The 19478-nt window shown below is 42.4% G+C and overlaps 1 protein-coding gene across 1 annotated transcript in view; it reads right to left on the bottom strand.

Annotated features, from left to right (window-relative positions):
• Nucleotides 1-19478, bottom strand: part of hmga2 (high mobility group AT-hook 2) — a 44713-nt gene that overhangs the window by 9291 nt on the left and 15944 nt on the right. Inside the window, exon 4 of the mRNA XM_085769539.1 lies at nucleotides 705-737. Coding sequence (XP_085625665.1) covers nucleotides 705-737 — 33 coding nt within the window. The remainder of the gene's footprint in view (nucleotides 1-704; nucleotides 738-19478) is intronic.

Below are 19478 nucleotides of genomic sequence, written 5' to 3'. Positions count from 1 at the left end.
AGATTATTTAAAAGCCCAAAAGACGCAAGCGAGAGAGAGAGGGAGAGAGAGAAACATACAGGTAATCACCTCCGTTTTATCCAATGAAAATATTCAGCTCCAGGCCATATTTTAAAAAACATATTCACCGCGATCACAACTCGTGTCTCTCCGACTTTGTAACGTTACACACATGGGAGGGAGACAATCCTCTCTGCTGTAACGGGGAAGTTTACAATATATTAACAAAAAATAAAACATAATTGTTCTATAAATGTGACTTTGGCAGCTGTCAGGAACAACCTACAGGAGGTCAATGTAGTTTGTGATTTATTTTCACGAGTAATAAATTACGAAAAATCCATGTTGCCATGGAGATGTGTAAACAACATGACATGGCGAAGTAATATTTTCAGTGATGAGTCAGCCGTGCTGTAATGCTGATTTGAGCACGTTCTAAATGTCTTATTGACCAATCAGATTGCTTGGTCGGAACTACTTGTTGTATAATTGTATACCGACTTGTCTTGACCTGAGAAAACTCATCAATCTACTACATGTCAGAATGTTAGCCAACAGCCCGCTTTTCATTTCCAACCAATTAAACACTATCTATAAAAAGTCAAAACACAGAGCAGCATATTGAAACACAGAATAGGAGTTTGGGTTAAGTTCATGTTTTGCATTTGTGTTTGTGTGCATGTAGAGTCCTGTGAGTCTCTTACCTGAGCAGGCTTTTTCTGGACGACTTGCTGTGGCTGCAAGAGAGCAGATAGAGGAGGTCAGTGGTGTTTCTGCAGGTGTTAAAACTGTCACTTTCTGTCTCTATGTTCATTTGTGGCCTCAAACTATTTAATGTTCTCAACTGAAATGTTCCATCACTTCCCAGGCATTTGTTAGCTGCAGCTTGTGTAGATGATGAATAGAGTCATTAGTTATGGCTCAGGTTGAACTTAAACTGACTGTAAATGAATGCAAAGTTGATGCATGTGCAGATGTTCAGTGACTCTGGTTTATCGGTTTGTTAAAAGCTACTAAACCATGTAGATGCAAAAAAGCAAAAGCTACAGTTGAATGTAAAAACTGTTGAGAAATGGTGAATTGATGCTATGAGTTTGAGCCTGTGTGTGGTGATGAGTAAAAAAGAGAGAGAGAGAGAGATGGAGATTTGGTGTTTGTGCATTGGTCAGGAGCAACTGTATTTTCAAATTTTCAAATTACGTAGCTACAACTTCACCAAAGATACTTCTCATTCTGCCATCTTGTCTGCAGCCAAACTGAAGCAACTCTTCACTCAACAGCCCTGATGATGAATCATTAAGTGTCTGACATTAAAGGAGACATATCATACACCTTTTCCACAAATTAAAATAGTTCCCAGGTGTCTTAAAGACATGTCTGTGACATGCTGTGGTCAAAACACCCCAAGGATCAAACATCACAGCTCTTTTCATCTGCTCAAAACAGCCCTGTTCAGAACGGCTGGTTTCAGTACCTGTCCCTTTAAATGCAAATGAACCACTGCTTGCCCCGCCCCTTCTACCGGTCCCAGGTAGGGGTGAGGTTATGCAAATTCAAGTCCTAGTTACATCACTAGGAGACAACTGAGGGAACAGCTCGTAAAACCACGTGGATTTCAACCTAAGGAGTCTGCACATTACAGATTTCTTTGTAAATTCTCGCATTCTGGGGGCCGGAAGGCAAGACAAACCCTATATGTTTAAGAGCCTCCAAAAAGTGATATTTCGAAAATATGTCCCCTTTAAGTAAAGAAGAATTCATGCTCATCCATGATACCTGTATGTAGGTAAGTGACTTTAAAACCACTAATCATAAATAGTACACGTATAAACTCATTAAGGCATGGCGCAGCATGTACTACATTTAATAACAATTACAAGGATTGCTCACGGTCAAGCAGAGTGAGAGCCAATCACAGCTCAGCTGGGACTTCCGATACAGCCAGAGGTCACCAGAGTATCACAGGGCTGACTCACGTACACAACTATTCACACTCACATTCACACCTACTTGCACTTTAAAGGTTCACTGTAAGTGTTATCTGACTGCAGTCAAAGAGTTTCTGCTCTCTCTGATTGGCCACACACACACACACACACACACAGGGCTAAAAGCTAAAAGCTCAGCAGTGACACCCCGTTTCTCCTGTACTGTGTCACCCACAAAGTCACAGAACTGTGTTTTCACGAAGAATCCAAAAATTAACACGTCATCATATTTTTAATCTTATCTTTTGAATATTTATGGTCGCCCAATCCTACAGGCCCTGTTTTGTTGTGTTTTGTTTGTTGTTGCTGTTTTTTTTTGTTTTTTTCTCTGTTCAAGCAATGTGATCAATTATATTCTCTTTAACCATTTTTAATTTACTTTACAGTTACTTTATTTTCTGTATGCGTCTCGTCTGTCAGTGTCCTTTTGAGTAATGTGTATTGTCTACACCCCTTGTGCCTTGGTATTAATCACTCATGTTCTTTTCTTCTAACTTGAAAATTGAAATTTTGATCCAAAAAAAGAAAAAGAATCAAAAAAGGAAGTTCACTCAAACTCGCTCTGCTTCTACACCACACCTGGCTGCTCAGGTAGAACTGAACTGAAGCTGAATGAATCAAACCTGCAGATGTTTGAACTGCATTAAAACCATAAGAATTAGCACATCACTGCTGTGTGATGGGTGTATCTTTCTTAAAATTTTCTGATCTCCTGGCTTATTTCAAATGAGACAACATACTGTATGATTAAAGTGCCTATATTTTTCTCTATTACTGTAAACACAGCTCCAATGGTGATCCAGCGAGCCGAGGTCACGTACCCAGGCTGAATGTGAACCTGAACTCCGTCTGGTCAGTAACAGTCATTAAACAGTACAGTGATTGTGGGCAAAGAGCCAAACAGAAGCAGCGGCAGCAGCAGCACACCACGGGGGAATTTCAGCTCATGACGAATGACGTCGACTTTACAGAGGATGCAGCTGCCTCTCGCACTTCAGAGTCATGGCACACTGTGACATGTCTTATTTGGGTGACACTCATTCTCACTGAAGCCACATGCAACAGCTCTATAAATGGAAAATGTTGGCAATTACATGATAAAGTGGAATTAGCTGAGATGAGGAGTCTACTGGTGTAGTGGTGACTTTACAGCTCCAAAATCATCCACCAAAGAATTTAAAATATATATATATATTGGGCGGAATTCGGTTTTTGTACAAAACCTTATTTACATTTATAAATATAATTAAATATGTGGAACATTTGCGCTATTTTCATTCCATACATTTACACTTGAAACTTTTCAGACCCTCTATCTACAGGTGCAGGAAACCGTGTTGGTACAACCTGGATTTTCATTTCACTGAGGTCTTCTTTCATTTTGGCCTTTGACAGCACACACACAGGAAGTAGCTCTGGAGCAGAGCTGAACAGCTGAGCACTCCAACAGCTCTGAGAATGTAGAAAGAAAATGTAGAGTCCCTGGTGCTTGTAAGCCCGGCCAGCTGCTGGCCTTAAGAAGAGAGTTCCATGTCCCCAACCCACACACACACACACACACACACCAGATCAGTTCAAACAGCTGGTGTTTTCTTTGCCAGCTCTTGGTGGAATGTCAGTAGGCTCAAACACAGTAATGGAGTCCATGTCAACACCGGATGGGCCCTGTGTGAGGAATGCAAGCAGCAGTGAAGGAAACATTTGGAAAGGAGTACACACACAGACAGGAGGATGCTGAGCACTGTCAGACTCCTCACCTCTAAACACCAGCAGCTCTCTGCCCCCCTGTGATGATGGGATGTTGGCCACGCCCCTCCCACTAGATCTCCTCCTGCCCTGATCATTTATCGTCATCTTATTATTGTACCTAATTAGTATATTTCAATTATCAATATACATTTTATATAATGATCAAACAGCATTACATATGCATTATGGTTATTTGCACAAATAATCTCATTCTCATTTTAAAATTACAGTTGATCATCTTTGTGATGATGTCTGCCCTGCGCGTCTGTGTATGCGTGTCCCGCTTCTTACAGTGATTAAATTATCACCAGAATATTCAGTACATCTCAATTTTACTTAGTAATGGATATATATTATACATACTGTATATACCACACACACACACACACACACACACACACACACACATTTGCTGTGTCCATTGCTACTTTTGTTGTTTGTTTGTTTTGTAGTTATGTTTCATAATCGTAATTTTTTTTTAAATAGTGTAAAATATTGGTGTTTATACTAAGCCAATGCAATTATAACTATAGAAAGGGGCAGGTATACGTTTTTCTTCATCCTGCTCCTTTTCATTTATGGTGATTATGTGTACATCATGTAAATATGTGCAATCATGTGAAGTATGTAAACCATGAATGGAATAAATTGAAATGAAATTGTTCTAATTTCTAATAGGATCCATATATGATCTGGATAGGCTTGGGTATATATGCAATTATCATATAAGGAAATTCAGTTAATGTACATGTATTAGATTTGCTATAATGAAACAAAAAATAAGTATGGGTTTAAGTTAATGCTTCCAAAGTAACAAGTAGATAATATGCTTTGAAGTGTCAAAGTGAATGACCGTAAAGACAAAGGATGAAGAGTTCTCTGTGTTTACAGTCTGAAAGTAATAAAATGTACAGCTGCAGTTGCAGAGCATCTGGGACAAAGTATTCTAAAATAAGCATTAGTGAAACCTGCTCTGTAAGTACAGGAGCCCCTCCTGCTAGTAAAGCTTCTCTTCCCCCCGCTGCCCCAACCCGGACCCCTCTCCCCCCCTGTAACACAAAAGGGAAAGCATTGTCTTTCACAGGCTCTGGCAGATCTTTGATGTTGCTCAGCCTAACACTATGAATCACTTGTAGGCCTTAGCAGCTGCTCCATCCTACGAGTAATTTGGCAGGAAGCTGGAGGCTTAGCATGAGGGCAGGGTGGGCAAGCCTCAGCCATTCCCAGTTATGATAAAATAAAAGTAGGAGCCCCACGGTGGGGACCCCATTTCAGCTGAAATCCAATCCCTCCGCGGCTCCAAGAATGCGGCGCTCCGGGCTCTCAGCTCTCCAACCACCCAGCAGCCTCTTTCCAGAAGTCTTCCTCTGATCAAAGACAGAAATGCCTCCGCTCTGCTGAGCACCTTGTACAGGCCACCATTCACTAAAGCCCCACCTATCACGAGAGGTGGGCCCCTCACCCTGCTCCCTCGCCATCGCCACGGTAGCTGTCCTCAATGCTTTCCACTGTGTCTGAAGGTGGCTGACTTAATCTACAGATCCTCCAACTGGTCATAGGTCTGTACTGTACCGGTCTGTACCGGTCTGTACTCTCCACAAACCGATGTGTTGGTGTTTCCACAAGTCCTCCTCTCAACAAAGACAGTAAATATCAGATAAACAAAGACGCATGGTAAAGTTCTTGAATGTTGACTGTGAAAGTCAACATTCAAGAACTTTACAATGTCTCACTATCCACAAGTTTCCGAACGTCATCTATGGTCAAAACCGGAAGCCGGTTTTGCATTTCCGGTGGAATTGTACGTTTACGTTTCCAGGGTTTTCAGTCGTTGTCATAGTTGCGGTAAACGCATGGGTCTATTAATGCTGGCTTTTAACACGGATGCCAATTTGTGTGATATCCATTGTTAAAAGCTGGCGTGATGATCCATGCGTTTTACAGATTTTCATTGGAAAAAAAAAATCCATGCATTTATCGTGACTACCAAAACCATGGAAACGTAAACATAAAATTCCACCGGAGGAGCAAAACCGGCTTACGTTTTTGATGTTCGGAAAAAGCTGCATTTCCATTACCCCTACAAATGCAGAACACCTAAATATCACAATAAAGAACTGGTAATGGAAACACGTACATTTCAAAACTCTCAAATATCGCTAAAACATTTTTTCCACTCTCATGAGGTGGTTTTTCAGACGTGTTGAGTGTAATGGAAAGACTTTTTTTTGCATTTGCACATCACCGGTGTCACCAAACATGACGTAGGGGGTCACGTGACCAGTCCATTTCAAGCAAGGTGGCGTGGTATGCCACACATAAGGGCTCAAGCGCTGCCTTTGACTTTAGTTAAAAATACGCACAAAAGCAGCTGTAGCGGCAGTCGGCAAAACCGTTGAAATGCAAGATGCTTTCGTCCATCTTTCCTCAAAGTGAAGTCTTGTGGGACAAGAATTATGGGATATCCCGAGACTAGACTTTACGAGAATTACGGCTTATTCGCAAAACACCCTTCAATGGAAACACCAGCAAGTATTTGTGGAAATTTCAGAAATATCACCTTTTTTTTGGCGAAAAACTGTAATAGAAACTGCGCTGTTATGAAGCGTCTGAGAACATTCATGAAGAATCCATACCCAATGAAAGTCTAGTTTAAAACCCTTTCACACCCACTGGTCTGTGGGTAGTGTTTTTGCCTGCCGGACCCTAGACGGGCCAAAGGATATTAAGGGGTTAAATGTGGATTGCTTGCAGGTGAAAGTGACCCTGTTACCTCACCGCTAAAGGTCCAAGATAGTTGACTCCTGTGCCATCTGCTGGGACACTGGCTGAGCATTTGGTCCTGGACGGTCTGTATAAGAGCTGATGATAATGACAGTATGTCTCCAAGAATGTCGGAGATATGGAAATCTTTCGCGAGTATCATGGGATGTTAAGCTTCCGCAGGCGAAGACGACCTGACTCTCCAGTCAGTGCAATCTGCAAATGTGGCTACACCCGTCACAGTTTTTTACAGCCTGGACAGTTCCTGTGGAAACCTCTTCCTTTGGGACAGCCCAATAATCTCCACTTCTGGATTCTCAAGCCCAGTCCACCGATAGACAACTTGGAACCATCTCCGTCTCTAAAAACGTCTTGTTTGCACCCCCATGTAATCGTCTTTTCACACCAACATTGGTTGTATATTTGCAGGCTTTAAACAAATCAGCAGTGGAGTTAGGAGGCGGTTGGGGTGGGGGGTGGGCGGACAGAGGCTCAGGCCAGAGACTGGGGTTCACATCAGAGTCCTGTTTGTGGCGAGGCTTAGATAACAGAAGGTTAAGCTTAGGAAAATATTGTGGAGCGGCTCGATAAAGACAAAGTTCAGTAGTAATGTGGATTTGACTCACGTCTCAAGTCTGTGTGACGACCTTTTTAGACAATGTCACCAGTGTGTTCAAAAGTGACGCCAGTGGGTCCCGACCATGCGTCCATATCTGTTGCTATGAGAACGCCCTGTTTCATCATGCCACTGATTTTGACCAGGATCATCATACTGGGTGTTCTTGACCAATGCCGTGGTATCTAAATAACAGAAGCTCCAAAAAGGCGGGTTTTTTTTGTTTTTTTTTGCTTCTTTCTTTTTGTTCCTGGATTCACGTGGACTCGTTCAAGTTCCTTTGCATAAATTTATGAATCCCATCTACGAGCTTATTTCATTCAAATTCTTTACAATTGATTTTTCCACACTCATCAATCACACATACACACACACACAGGCTATATAAAACCATCTTCTCAGCATGACCTCACTAGAATGAACCAGAATTATGAACAGAACTCAGACAATTAAACATAAATGACCAAGAATGAATTGAACCGACAGCTTCACCTGTTGGTCGTGCAACATTGTGGTTGTGTCTGATCTGGTACTATCAGTAATTATAGTTTAGTACTAATACTAATCACTTGCCATCATTTCATTGCATTGTTGTGTGTTTACAACATAAACATTTCAAGCATGTATCTAGACTCTCTGGAGATCTGCCCTGCACTGGCTGCAGCTTCTTCTCTGCTTGCAGCTGCTGCTTTGGCTCCTTCCCTCTCATATATTCTCACATGATTTATCATGAGACTTTTTATTTCATAAATGCAGTAAGTAAAACACTTAATATACTTAAAATACAGATTTACGGCTGAAAAGCTGAATTTCATAAGGATATCGCGGATAATCTCAGTTCAACATAATGAAAATAAAACCATATTCATGTATTAAATCATTTAGATTATGTGTGCACCAAGTGTGCTAGTAATTGTGCTATAATGAAGTATTCATTCATTCAATGGAAACGGTTAAAAAAAAAGGAACATTATTTGTGTGTATATAGCATCTAACTTTTACACCTTTATCTTTAATATTTTCAAATGTTGGCCTTCACTTGGTGAAAAGAAAATAGAATATGCATTTATAAATGTTACACATTCATGATAAAAATACACTGCAGCTGTGTATGTCATTAAAAAACTACAGGACTGAATGGTGGACTGGTGCAGTCACACCTCACCTGTTGGGTTCAGTTCAGCTGAACACTGGTACATTTCCTGTTTGGTGCAGTTTGTTTGTACTGGTGACTAAACTGTCAAGTGAAGTCTGGCTCAGACTAAACAACTGGACCAAGACCGCCTGGCTCTCAGTATGACCGAGCTGACATACACCAGAATTTTATTTCACCATATGGGTTCAGATGATCACGCCAGACTTCTGCAGTACGTGAGTCAGTCTGAATAACTTTGTATTTACTCCTTGTGGTTCGTTTGTAAAGAGTAAAAAAAAAAGTCATAAACCGGAGCAGAACTAAAAGGCAACGATGTAAAATAAACTGAACTAAGTGCTCCAAACGACATGTCTGCACAGGAGGCGTTTCAGCCGTGTCTCATTTCCGTCTCGAGCACTTCTGATGGCTCCTATTTTAAACAATCCAGCTGTCTGCACAGGGCCATGCACAGGCTCATGTTTTACTCGCACTGTATGCACGTAAAAGTGAGCCGATCCGTGCTCTCACACACAAGGCTATTTTTATTCCCTCTCTCACGCTCGTAACTGCACTGATTGTATGCTGGTGCGTGGAGGGTTACCAAAACACGGGGGTTTATGTTCCACTGTTGTTGTTTGCGCTATCAGCTTATCTCGGCAATATCTGGTCAGGACACATGATGTGATACCGGCGTGCATTTGGGCTGGCAGCTGCACGGAGCTGCTGCACTTTCAACCTTTGCTGCACAGGAGCAAACACGGTGCAACTCATGCACAATAGAAATTAAACAATTCACTTGATTCTTACTAGAGCTGTGCATTATTTTTTTCCAAATGTCAGTGTTATTGTGCCTATTACTTATATTTTAGCACAATTATTGCATGTAGAGCATTAATAGATGTATAATGACTAACATGCATGAATAAAAGTATATGTAGGTATGTAAATATGATATAAATGTACCTGATTGTACTGTATAGTGTGTGGTGTGTGTATGTAGGTGTTCCTGCTCTGCTGTCTTTGCAGTGCGAGTATTAATTGTCCCATAAAATAGGCGCTGCTGCTGTTTGCTCTGGTTAACCGTTAGCAGACCCTGCTAACCTTTAGACCCCCCTTTGAAGCCAAACGGATAATTTGACCCACTAAGTTCAAACCTTCCATCCACAAACACTGGGTGCGCGGAGATGAGGAGTCCGGCATGAAACGCGCCGCAGACGAAAAAGGCCGCGTAGAGAAGGAGGCCGTTAAAAGCTGGAATGCTCTCCATTTAAATTGTTAAAATGTAACAGCTCTGCCTTATAGAGCACTTAGGTCGGTAAACATTTGACTTATCTGGCAGGTTTGTAAAACACGTGGGAATTCACAGTCTGCTGGAGGGGAATGTCCGTCTGGGAAACTTTTAGGGAAATGAGGAGGTTACAGTGTGTCTAAAGAATAATTATAACCTGGTTTAATATGGTTAATTATAATCTATTAGTTGACCAACATTTATAAAACCAAACCGGTGACTCAGGAGTTTAACTTTGAGGAAGCAAATACTAAGTAAAGAGCAAGAGAACATTGGTGAGAATGAAATGTTATATACACCTTAAAAGGCCATGTTGCCATGTTAGTGAGATGTAAAATTAAAAATGGATAAAACTATATAGTAAAACTATTTTTTATTAAATACAAATTGTAATCTTTAATTTATTTTTAGAAATGTATGAAAACATACTTCTGTTCTCAGTGTTCTACATCTGTCTGCCTGCTCTTAGAAAGTGCTCTCAGACTTTTACCCACTGTAGATCATTTATCCTGACTGCCTTTGGGATGGATACATGTACATAACATACACACAATATAAGAACCTACATAATAGGTTTCACATATAATCTACATATTTCAGCATGTAGAAGGAATATGGATTATGTATATTAGACTTGCATATAAAGCAGTAGAAAGTAAAGTTCTTTATACTGAGCAGTGTTTTGCAATTACTTTTTATGGTGCGACACTAAGGTATCTGAATACATGCAATATTCTTACATTTCTTTATCTCACATTAGCATCAATCTTAGGAAAAACTAATTTTTTTTTTTTTGCACATAATATCCAAACTGTAGATGGTTAGGACATTCACTGAGGAAATGTATCCTCCCATAACAAAGAGCTCTGGCCTCCCGCCAAACTCTTCTGCACAGCTTTTTTTGCAAGTTGTCTCTTTTCTGTCCTGCGATCTCTCTCACCCACATGTGTGTCTTTTCTACCTCTCTCATCCTCTTACGTTGCTCTTTGTTTCCTTTCTTCCCCTCTCTCTTTTAAAAATTACTTAATGGTATTAACTCCAGCCCTGATTAAGTTCGCCAAACATTGTCAGACCGACATCCAGCCTTGGTGAGCAGGAGGAGGAGGAGGAGGAGGAGGAGGAGGAGGAGGAGGGCCGGCTGACGTACATTGACCCATTCAGAAAAGATTGCATCCCACTGCCTCCTCTATCTCCCTCGCTCTGTGAACGCTGTGTCTTTGTAGTCTTGGCACAATTAATCATCCAAATGGAGATGGGCTGCACACACTTTCACACACACAGAGAGGGGCTTCAACAAAAGGAGGAGGTTGTGTGAGAAGTTCAAACCCTACACACACACACACACAACTGACCAATCGCTGCCTCAAGTGGCATGTTTTAGAGCCCGACTGGAATTATTATCAGTTGTTGGAAAAGTTTAGAGGGGAGGGGCTTTGCTGTAGATGTTCTTTAACTTGACACTGATTATTAAATATGATTTGGCAAAACCTTAATAGTCATGTCCTCTGGGGTAGAGTCTCATTACAGCCTGTTGTTGTCTGGGTGTCTACACATCAGCCAGAGGAGCTTGTTCACGCAGGTCTTCGTCTAAACAATATCCATTTAAAAGGTTGTGCAAAGGTAAAGTGTGAATTTCTGTTGATGCAATCCCAGAAAGGAGCACGGAAGAAAACAATCTGAAGGACAAGAAGAAAACATTCTGCACCTATAAGCACCGGCGGCTCCACAGAGAAGAGGAACCGGGGCCACCCAGGAGCTGAAGCAGGGGCTCAGACCAGCAGCACCGGCCTCATCATCTTCCTGAAATACTTTTACTATTTCCTCGAAGGAAGTTGCCCTTCGCCCACCTTGTCCACCCTGCACCCTCCCTCCTATACCCTCCTCACCACCAGCACCAGCACCAGCACAACCCCCCAACCCCCGGCCGATGCCCCACCAGAGTTATGAATTGCACCTATCAGGGTCCAACTAAATCCTGTGATTAGGGGGAATTTGCCGAGGGGAAAAATGTCTGTCGTTGCAAAGAATGTGGAAAATTCCTAGCAGACAAGCAGCCTTTTGTTGGGAGGGTTTTGGGGAGGAGGAGGAGGAGGAGGAGGAGGAGGAGGGGAGTGGAGCGGGGTGGGGGTGGGTGGTGGTGGGGGTGGGTGGTGGTGGTGGGGATGGGGAGGGGGGGGTGCTCTGAAAAGAAAGAAAGGCGCAGACAAATTGGATCGGCTCCATTTAGGAGCCTTTGCTGTTTGAAGTGAAATCTGTTCCCAAGTATCTCAAAGGAAAAGCGGAAGAAAAGTAGGGGGGGAGAAAAAAAAAAAAAAGGCAATGCAATATGTCTGCTCAGCCTTTACAAATCTTTCTTTGCTTCTTGGTTATTGAATTTTGCATTTAGAGAATAGAAAATATATATAAAAAAAAATAAAAACTCAAACATGGTTTTGTTTTGTTCGGTGTGTACGTTAAATGTTTGCGAGCTCAACAGTCTTCAGTTTCTTGGAACCATTTAATCCGAATGCATGCGGCTATTCCCCCCACCCCCCTACTCCACTCCCCCATGTGTGTGCATGTGTGGCTGCTTTGAAACAGGAAGGACTCTGTGCATGGCACTCAGCTCTGCCTTGTTTTAACAGAGCGTTGCAGATGTTATGAATTAACCTGTAGTGTCTGGAACGGCTCACTTCCTGCCTCATAATAGTGGTAGCAGAAATACTCTAATGCCATAAATGTCCGTATCTATTTAAGGAATTTGAAAGAACTGCATTGTGAAAGGAGGAGGAAAAAAAAAAAAAAAGTCCAAGGCATCGCCGCGCTAACAGCCAAGACAACACAGGACAGCCATGTAACTTCCTGTGTAAAACAAACAAAGTGAATGAGGGGTGCTTTAAGTCAGTGCCCTCTTACCACTTTGCTTCATTATGGTGTGTCTGCAATTTGGCTTCATTTGGTGGCTCCATTCATCATTATGCTCGCATTCTGGACCCAAACCAATTAACCTGCAATGTTTCCTGACTTTCTTTTAACACCAACTCTGACAAAGCCATACGTGATTGTGTCTGAGTGAGTGTGAAATAGTGATGACCTACAATCCCACCAGGGGGATTTCCAAAGGAGGCCTCAAGTAGGTCAACAAGCCTTCCTTTTCCTTTATGTGCTTCATTCCACACAAAAATGCGACGTGTCTGCAGAGGTTTCGTATGGTTTAAAGTGAGATTTGCGAGTGTTTTTTGATCAGTCCACAGAAGAACGCACACAGCCTGAGCTCAGAACACAGCCTTAAAACGAGCCGTAGGGATTTCTGTGTCTTTGTGATGTCACAACTGTCATAAATCAGTCATTGCTATCTTGGAGATGAGATGTAAAACTATACTGACGTGTTTTTTTGGTTCTTAAAACCAGAAATACAACTTCTTATGGATCGACACTGCAAATAAAATTTAGAAAAGCATAAAATATGAGCCCTTTAAATAGAAGTCTCTTACATTTCTAACTTTCTGACTTCTTTCAAGGTTTTATTAACCAAAAAATATACCTTGCTCAAATTAAATATTTGTTTCCATTCCAGAAATCATGTATTTTGCCATTAACCAGGATTTATTTCATACATCGTGTTGTTTTTACATCACACGTTGGGAACATTTTCATATTAAATCACTATTGTTACTGAAGCAATGGATTGAAGCAAAAAAAAAAACTATGCTAAAAGTTGAATTATTACAACATGGTGTTGTGTAATATGACAACTGAGTAATCCATACAGCCCAAATCCTAATGTCAGTGTCATTTTGTTGTTGTCCATGATGATTCAGAGTATAATGATTAAACTGGGGGGTTGCAGAAGGGGAGGGGAGGGGGCATAGGTGACCTGTAGACATCCGCTCAGGTCCCGGAGAACTCCTGATGTTTGTCGTTTGATGAGCCCCCCCTGTCTGAACAAAGGCCTCTAGTGGCTGGAATTCAACCTTTTAGCCTGGCAGCAGCCGTGGCTGGAGGAAGGTGGGGGGTTGAGAATGTAGGGAATGAGGCAAAGCTGCTGCCCACCCACCCAACCACCCCCCCACCCCCCAAACCCCCCCAGCCCCTTTCACTGTTTCTCTGTGGTCTTTGAGGTCTCGCTTTCTCTCACTCTTACAAATAGCCCGGGGAAGGAGAACGATACAGCGGCGGCAAACCTAAAAATAACTGAACGCACCGCACACAAATACCAAGTCGCTGCTCAAGTAATCGACCACAACTTTAAACAAAACCCCCTGTCTGCTTCGTACACGGAGAGAAGAATGCATGAAGTCATGTAAATGTGACTCTGATGTTCACTGATCACATATGTCTGGGAAAGCGCTCAACTGGGTTTCCTGAAGGCAACGTTCAAAGTTACTGTAGGACGCCAACATCTCCAACAAGACCGAACACAGAACTGAAGCAGATCATTTAAATGAACTTTGTAACAAAGACGGACGAGAGGTCCCGTATTGTACAAAGTGAGATCTCCATTTGTTTTTTGAATATAAAGTAGGTCTACAGCTGAGTCCCATTTCAGGGCCTGCATCCTTCACTGACTGTATTTTCACACTGATTGCATCACGCAACACAAACACACTGTCTCATCCCAAAGGCTCCCTTCAAATGTGGCTGGGAAATGTGGCCGTCTTTTTCTAGGCAGGGAAGGGACCGATAGCTGGTTCCTTCTCAAAATCCATTACTACACACACTAGTAATGTAAATCATGTGGCAGCAAACAATATTGACACAGAGCCTGAGATTTACTCTTTTAAACATGAGTATTAGGTTTCAGTTCATTTCATCAGTAATGGGCCTTAAAACCCCAAGTTTTTGTGGAAAAAAATACACGTTAAAACGTTCCATGCAAGGTGAGTTGTGCTTTGTGATGCAATACGGCTGGAGGCGCAAAGCAAAATCTCTCTGTAGGCCAGACCAGAGACTCAGTGTTAAAGAGGAACTATGCAAGATTTTGACCTTAATCAAAAAGCTCTGGAGTAATTGTGATGGATAAATGACTTGTTACAGGGTGAACGGAGGCTCTCTGCCTTCCACCTAGCGGCCGAAAACCAACCTTGTAAGATCAGAGCTTCCGACCCGGTGGCCCAGATCTCGTCTCACGAGAGGCCAGGAGGGGAGGGGTTAGCGTTGAAATTTTACAACAGTGAAAATATTCACTCTGAAACTATAGGGGGAGCTGTGTGGAGAAAAAAGCGACCAAAACAGTGAAAAAGTGCATAGCTCTCCTTTAATACTGTGAAAGTATCAAAGCATCAGTCCACAGAGAAATGCAGTCCTCCGTGCCTTCTCGGAGTTACAGCGGGGCTCTGTGCAGCACTGCATGCCCATATGATGGTAGCGAACGGAGCTCACTTTTCTTCGTTCAAAAAGACACACCAAAAAACATCCAAATACCTCCACACAGTTCGTCTGTAATGTCCCTCTTGTATTGAAGCCCCAACATGAGAAATTATTCCAGAAAAAATTAAATAAGTCTATATTTAAACTTGTTTTTAGCGGAAGCTCCCAGTGTCTCAGTTCACTGCTCTGCCTGTGTCTGTGCAAATCTTACGCAACCCAGTTCACAGCTCCGCCGGTGTCAGTGCAAATCGCGCGAGATTTGAGCCCCGTTCGCAACCGTCATATGGACATGCAGTGCTGCGCTGAGCCCCCCTGTAACTCAGAGAAGGCACGGAGGACTCTGAAACTTCTCCCAGCCCTTAGTCCACATGAGGGTGAGTAGATAATGAGTGAAATTAGAATTTTGGGTGAATTATCCCTTTAATGTGGATGTATCACAGAGACGAACCCAGATCCATCCAGAGATTGTGTGGAAGGAACGACAGGTGTCGTTGGGTGGAACCATTATTATCTAACAAATGATGAAATGAGAGAAACTCCCCTCAGTGGATTCACTGGCCCCTTCATGCTCACTGGTCATTTATTAAAGCATCAGTGGCAAAATAAGTTTAAAAGCTCATCAATGATGCAGAGAGGACAGGAAACACGCGTCGTCCTTCATGTAATTAACGTCTAACTCAACGCTGTTCTCAGCAGCGACGCCGCTCTGTCTCATGAACCTGGACACAAATACCACAGAGCAACATAACGGTCCGTCATGGAAGACCATGGTGACATCATTCATCTTTATATTTATCTACATTTCACATACTCGGTTGAAGATCAGAGATTTACAAACTGCAAGGTAAAATAAACAGACAAGACAGGACAGAGCAGCAGCAAAAGGTGGGTTTAAAGGATGGGTACACACACACACACACACACCTTATTCTGAAGTTTCTAAATGATCTGACATGTTGTATTCTGCTAACTCTCATATTATGGTCCAAAAACATCAGACGTCAACATGAGAACATCGTCCCGGTTTTTGTTCAAAGCTTTTTGTCTCGGATCAGACGAGTCTTCAGAAAAATCCCTGATGAGAGTTTCTTGTTTCTGTGTAAACACAAGTGACTCCTCCACACATGAATGAACTCCAAAAACAAATTCATGTCTCTTGTCTCAGCAGAGATGCAGTTTTGAGGCTGTCTCCCCTAAGAGGTGTGTGTGTGTCTGTGTGTGTGGTAACAATTTCTGCACTGCCACTGCCTGTTCAAGATCAAGCAGGTTTTTGTCATAGCTCACAATCTGGGCTCTTGACATGATAAAGCAGATCCTGGAGCCCAGTATCAGTCTGTGAACTCAGAAGTTAGAAAACCAAACTGCTCGAGGGCTGTTTTTTTTCCCAGGTAATTAAGAAAAGTGCAGTTATAAGACTCTGATGCTGTTAGGCAACAACGGACGGCTATGCTACGTCTTCTACAGCTTAGTGAGAACAATTTAAGAGTTATATTATTCTGACAGCACATAAATAACCCCAGGAGTTACATGATTTATCACAGAAGTTTGGATCAAAATCCCTCTGTTTGGTAACAAGCTGGTCTTTTTATAATGCAGGACTCCGGTGACCATGCAAAACCTTCTGATCAAGTTCAGGTTGTTACATGCAGTGAAGAATAAGACCATCCATAGTTTATCAGCATATCCCAAAATATTAACCCTACCTATACCTTTCAGTCTTCACAAAATAACATTAACTCACTGTCAGGTCTCTTAGTATTTTCTTGAACTCTGCCTGTCAGGGTCAGAAGGAGCAGCTCAGTGGTCAGGGAGTTAAGGGGGAATCCCATCCTGCTTTCACACCAGGACCGACGCTGCTAAATTGACAAAGCCACAAGAAGCATCCCAGTGGGACGTCCAACAAGTCACAAGGAGTCAGTGCTGACCACAGTTCATTCATCAGTGCAGATTTTAAAGGGATAGTTCAACATTTTGGCAAAATTGCCCCATTGCCATAATCTCTATAGTCATAGCAGTAGGTTCGTTACCTTTAATTGTGGGTGCAAGCTGTTTTTAGAACGGCGGAGCAGAGCCGCAAGCTGCTCAGAGCTAATGGGATTTCTTGGTTTCCCTCATCAAAGTAATCAAATACACAACCCAACAGTTGTGACCTGCACATTCACCACGCTATGAGATAAGTTGTTTTTGAGGCAAATGCAGAGACTGCTTGCTGAAAAAACTGCCCCCAGGAGCGTGCATCAGCGGTTTTGCATGAATTTACCTCAAAAACAACTCCGTCTCATAACGTTCCATTATTATCTCATAGCGTGGTGAAGTAGGCAACGAACCTACTGCTACAGTATGACTATAGGGATTTATGGCAATGGGCCAATCTGCCAAAAATGTTGAACTATCCCTTTAAAGATTAGCATTGTTTCATGATGTAAATATGGAAGAGTGAACCATCTCCATCAAAGAGAAACCATTAACCAATGAGCATTAGAAGATTCAGTTAAAAGCCCATTCTTTTGTTAAACTTTCATATCAATGAGTTTTAATGCTACTGTATACTGGAATAAAAAGTCAGATTCAGCTTTATTGTGTGCCACAGCCTCACTTGGGGATCTGCTGTCTAGAAACCCCCTGAGGCCAAGCATCCAAGGCTATAAAAAGGCTTTTAATCTCTGACACTGATCTCAATAACAATTACGCAATCCAAAGTTCCTAAGTTTTTAACATGTTGCCAGTTTGCGGGGACCTTCCTGACCTTTTCACAACTTCTTCAACCCCCTCGCTGGACAAACTCATTATCAAGGTGCTCATCAGCTCTGCCAGACTTTCCTTCTTTTCTTCTCCCCTGAGCTCTGATTCCATTGCTTGGCACCTGCCTTCCTTCTGACCCCGAGCCAAGAGCAGCAAAGCCTTAAGTGAGATGGGAGTATACCTCTCCCGTTCACACTACATCAACTCCCCCCAACACCATACCCACGCTACAGCACTTGCGCTTCCCTTGCCCATTCACTTCACTTCCGCCCATTTAACGCAGAGGTCATTAGTCTCACAGTAGAGTCCATTTAATGTGAGGGTTTGCATTGACTCGGAAAGGGGAGATGGGTATGAGTGTGTCCTGGATGTGGAGTTGCTTCGGATGTGGCTGCGGGGAATCGAACACAAAGGGGCAGCTGTGTGGACGGCAGAGGGACGGCCCGAGGGCAGGGAAACAATTTGGCTTCCGAACCCTGGCAGGCAGGAACTGGCTGAGCAGAGGGAAGGGCCCGGCACAAAATAGGGAAGATAGATTAATGCAGCAACCTTTCCCTTGCACATCAATGTTGCTGTTCCTGCTCAGCATTTGTCGGAACACAGCTCGAATAATCATCTAGCTGCAACGATGCCAGTCAGTTACATCACCAAACCAACCCAATTTGATTCAACATTAACTCTATCAGCATTTCATTAATATGCACTGTGCAAATGGTTAAAAGTTAGAGGGGAACTCAAGTCCGGTCAATTTTTCCAGTCATTTAACCATCACAATCACTCCAAAGCTATTAAATAAATTAATAATTTAAATCTAATAAAGGTAAAAATCATCTTTAAAGGGATAGTTCTGTCCCCTAAGTATAATGCGTATCTGCAATAGAGCGCTCAACTCTGCCTCTTCCACACACCGCCAAGAGTCCGATCCAAATACGCAATAGGCGGAGTGATACAGCACGTCGTGGAGCCTCTCCGCACTGAGGGATACAGTTGGTTATATCTGGAAAAAAGTTTTTTTTCCGACTAGTTGATGCACTGTAAATAATTTGTAACATACATTTAAGCATGTGTATTAATTTGAGATGGGACTTTTTGTAGGCAGCGAAAATACACTGTTAGTTTGCGTCCATTCACTGCCCATGTCTCTAGCCAGCACAAGTCTGTGGTATGGCTAACTAGAAAAGAACAGAAAGCCGTCTACTGCAGATATTATACTTAGGGTCCATTTGCACCTCATACAACCCCACTTCAAAAAAAGTGAACTATCCCTTTAAGTTGCCAGTCGTTCAGTGGAGCACATAGCTCAACCAAGGCCAAACAATTCTACATCTTCTCCACCAGATCCATGGTACTGTATTACCTGGATGCACCAAAAGGATTCATCCCCGGCCCATGCCCCGCCCCTCCACCAATCACTTCAGTACTTCTTGCGTAATGTTTCTATAGAAATAACCAAATAAACAATCATTCACACAAACATATCACACTATTTAAAGAGGAACTATGTAAATCCAGTTGCTTTTCCACTGTTCTGCTAACCCTCATCCTGGTCATGTGCATTTGTTTACAACAAATCCGTCAAGAAATCAATCAATACAGCGGTAGATAACGTTATATATCATATACGATGTTACAATGTGTATGTTTGTGTGGTTTAATCTGTCATAAACAAGAGATTACGGGTTACGGGGAACTTTTGTGTCGGTGGCGGCGACACTGATCTTGCAAAGTTGTTTTTCAGCCCAGAGACGCAGTAGGAGACACGCACATGGAGGGCGGAGAGCCTCCATTCTCACTAGTAACAAGTTAAGCCATTTATTAAACCATCACAATTACTCCAAAGCTGTTTAA

The sequence above is a fragment of the Trachurus japonicus genome, chromosome 23 (genome assembly GCF_045865225.1).
Source record: "Trachurus japonicus isolate A0001 chromosome 23, Traja_1.0".
Classification (NCBI taxonomy): Eukaryota; Metazoa; Chordata; class Actinopteri; order Carangiformes; family Carangidae; genus Trachurus; species Trachurus japonicus.
Note: the sequence above shows the minus strand (reverse complement) of the source record. Positions and strands in the feature narration are given on the sequence as shown.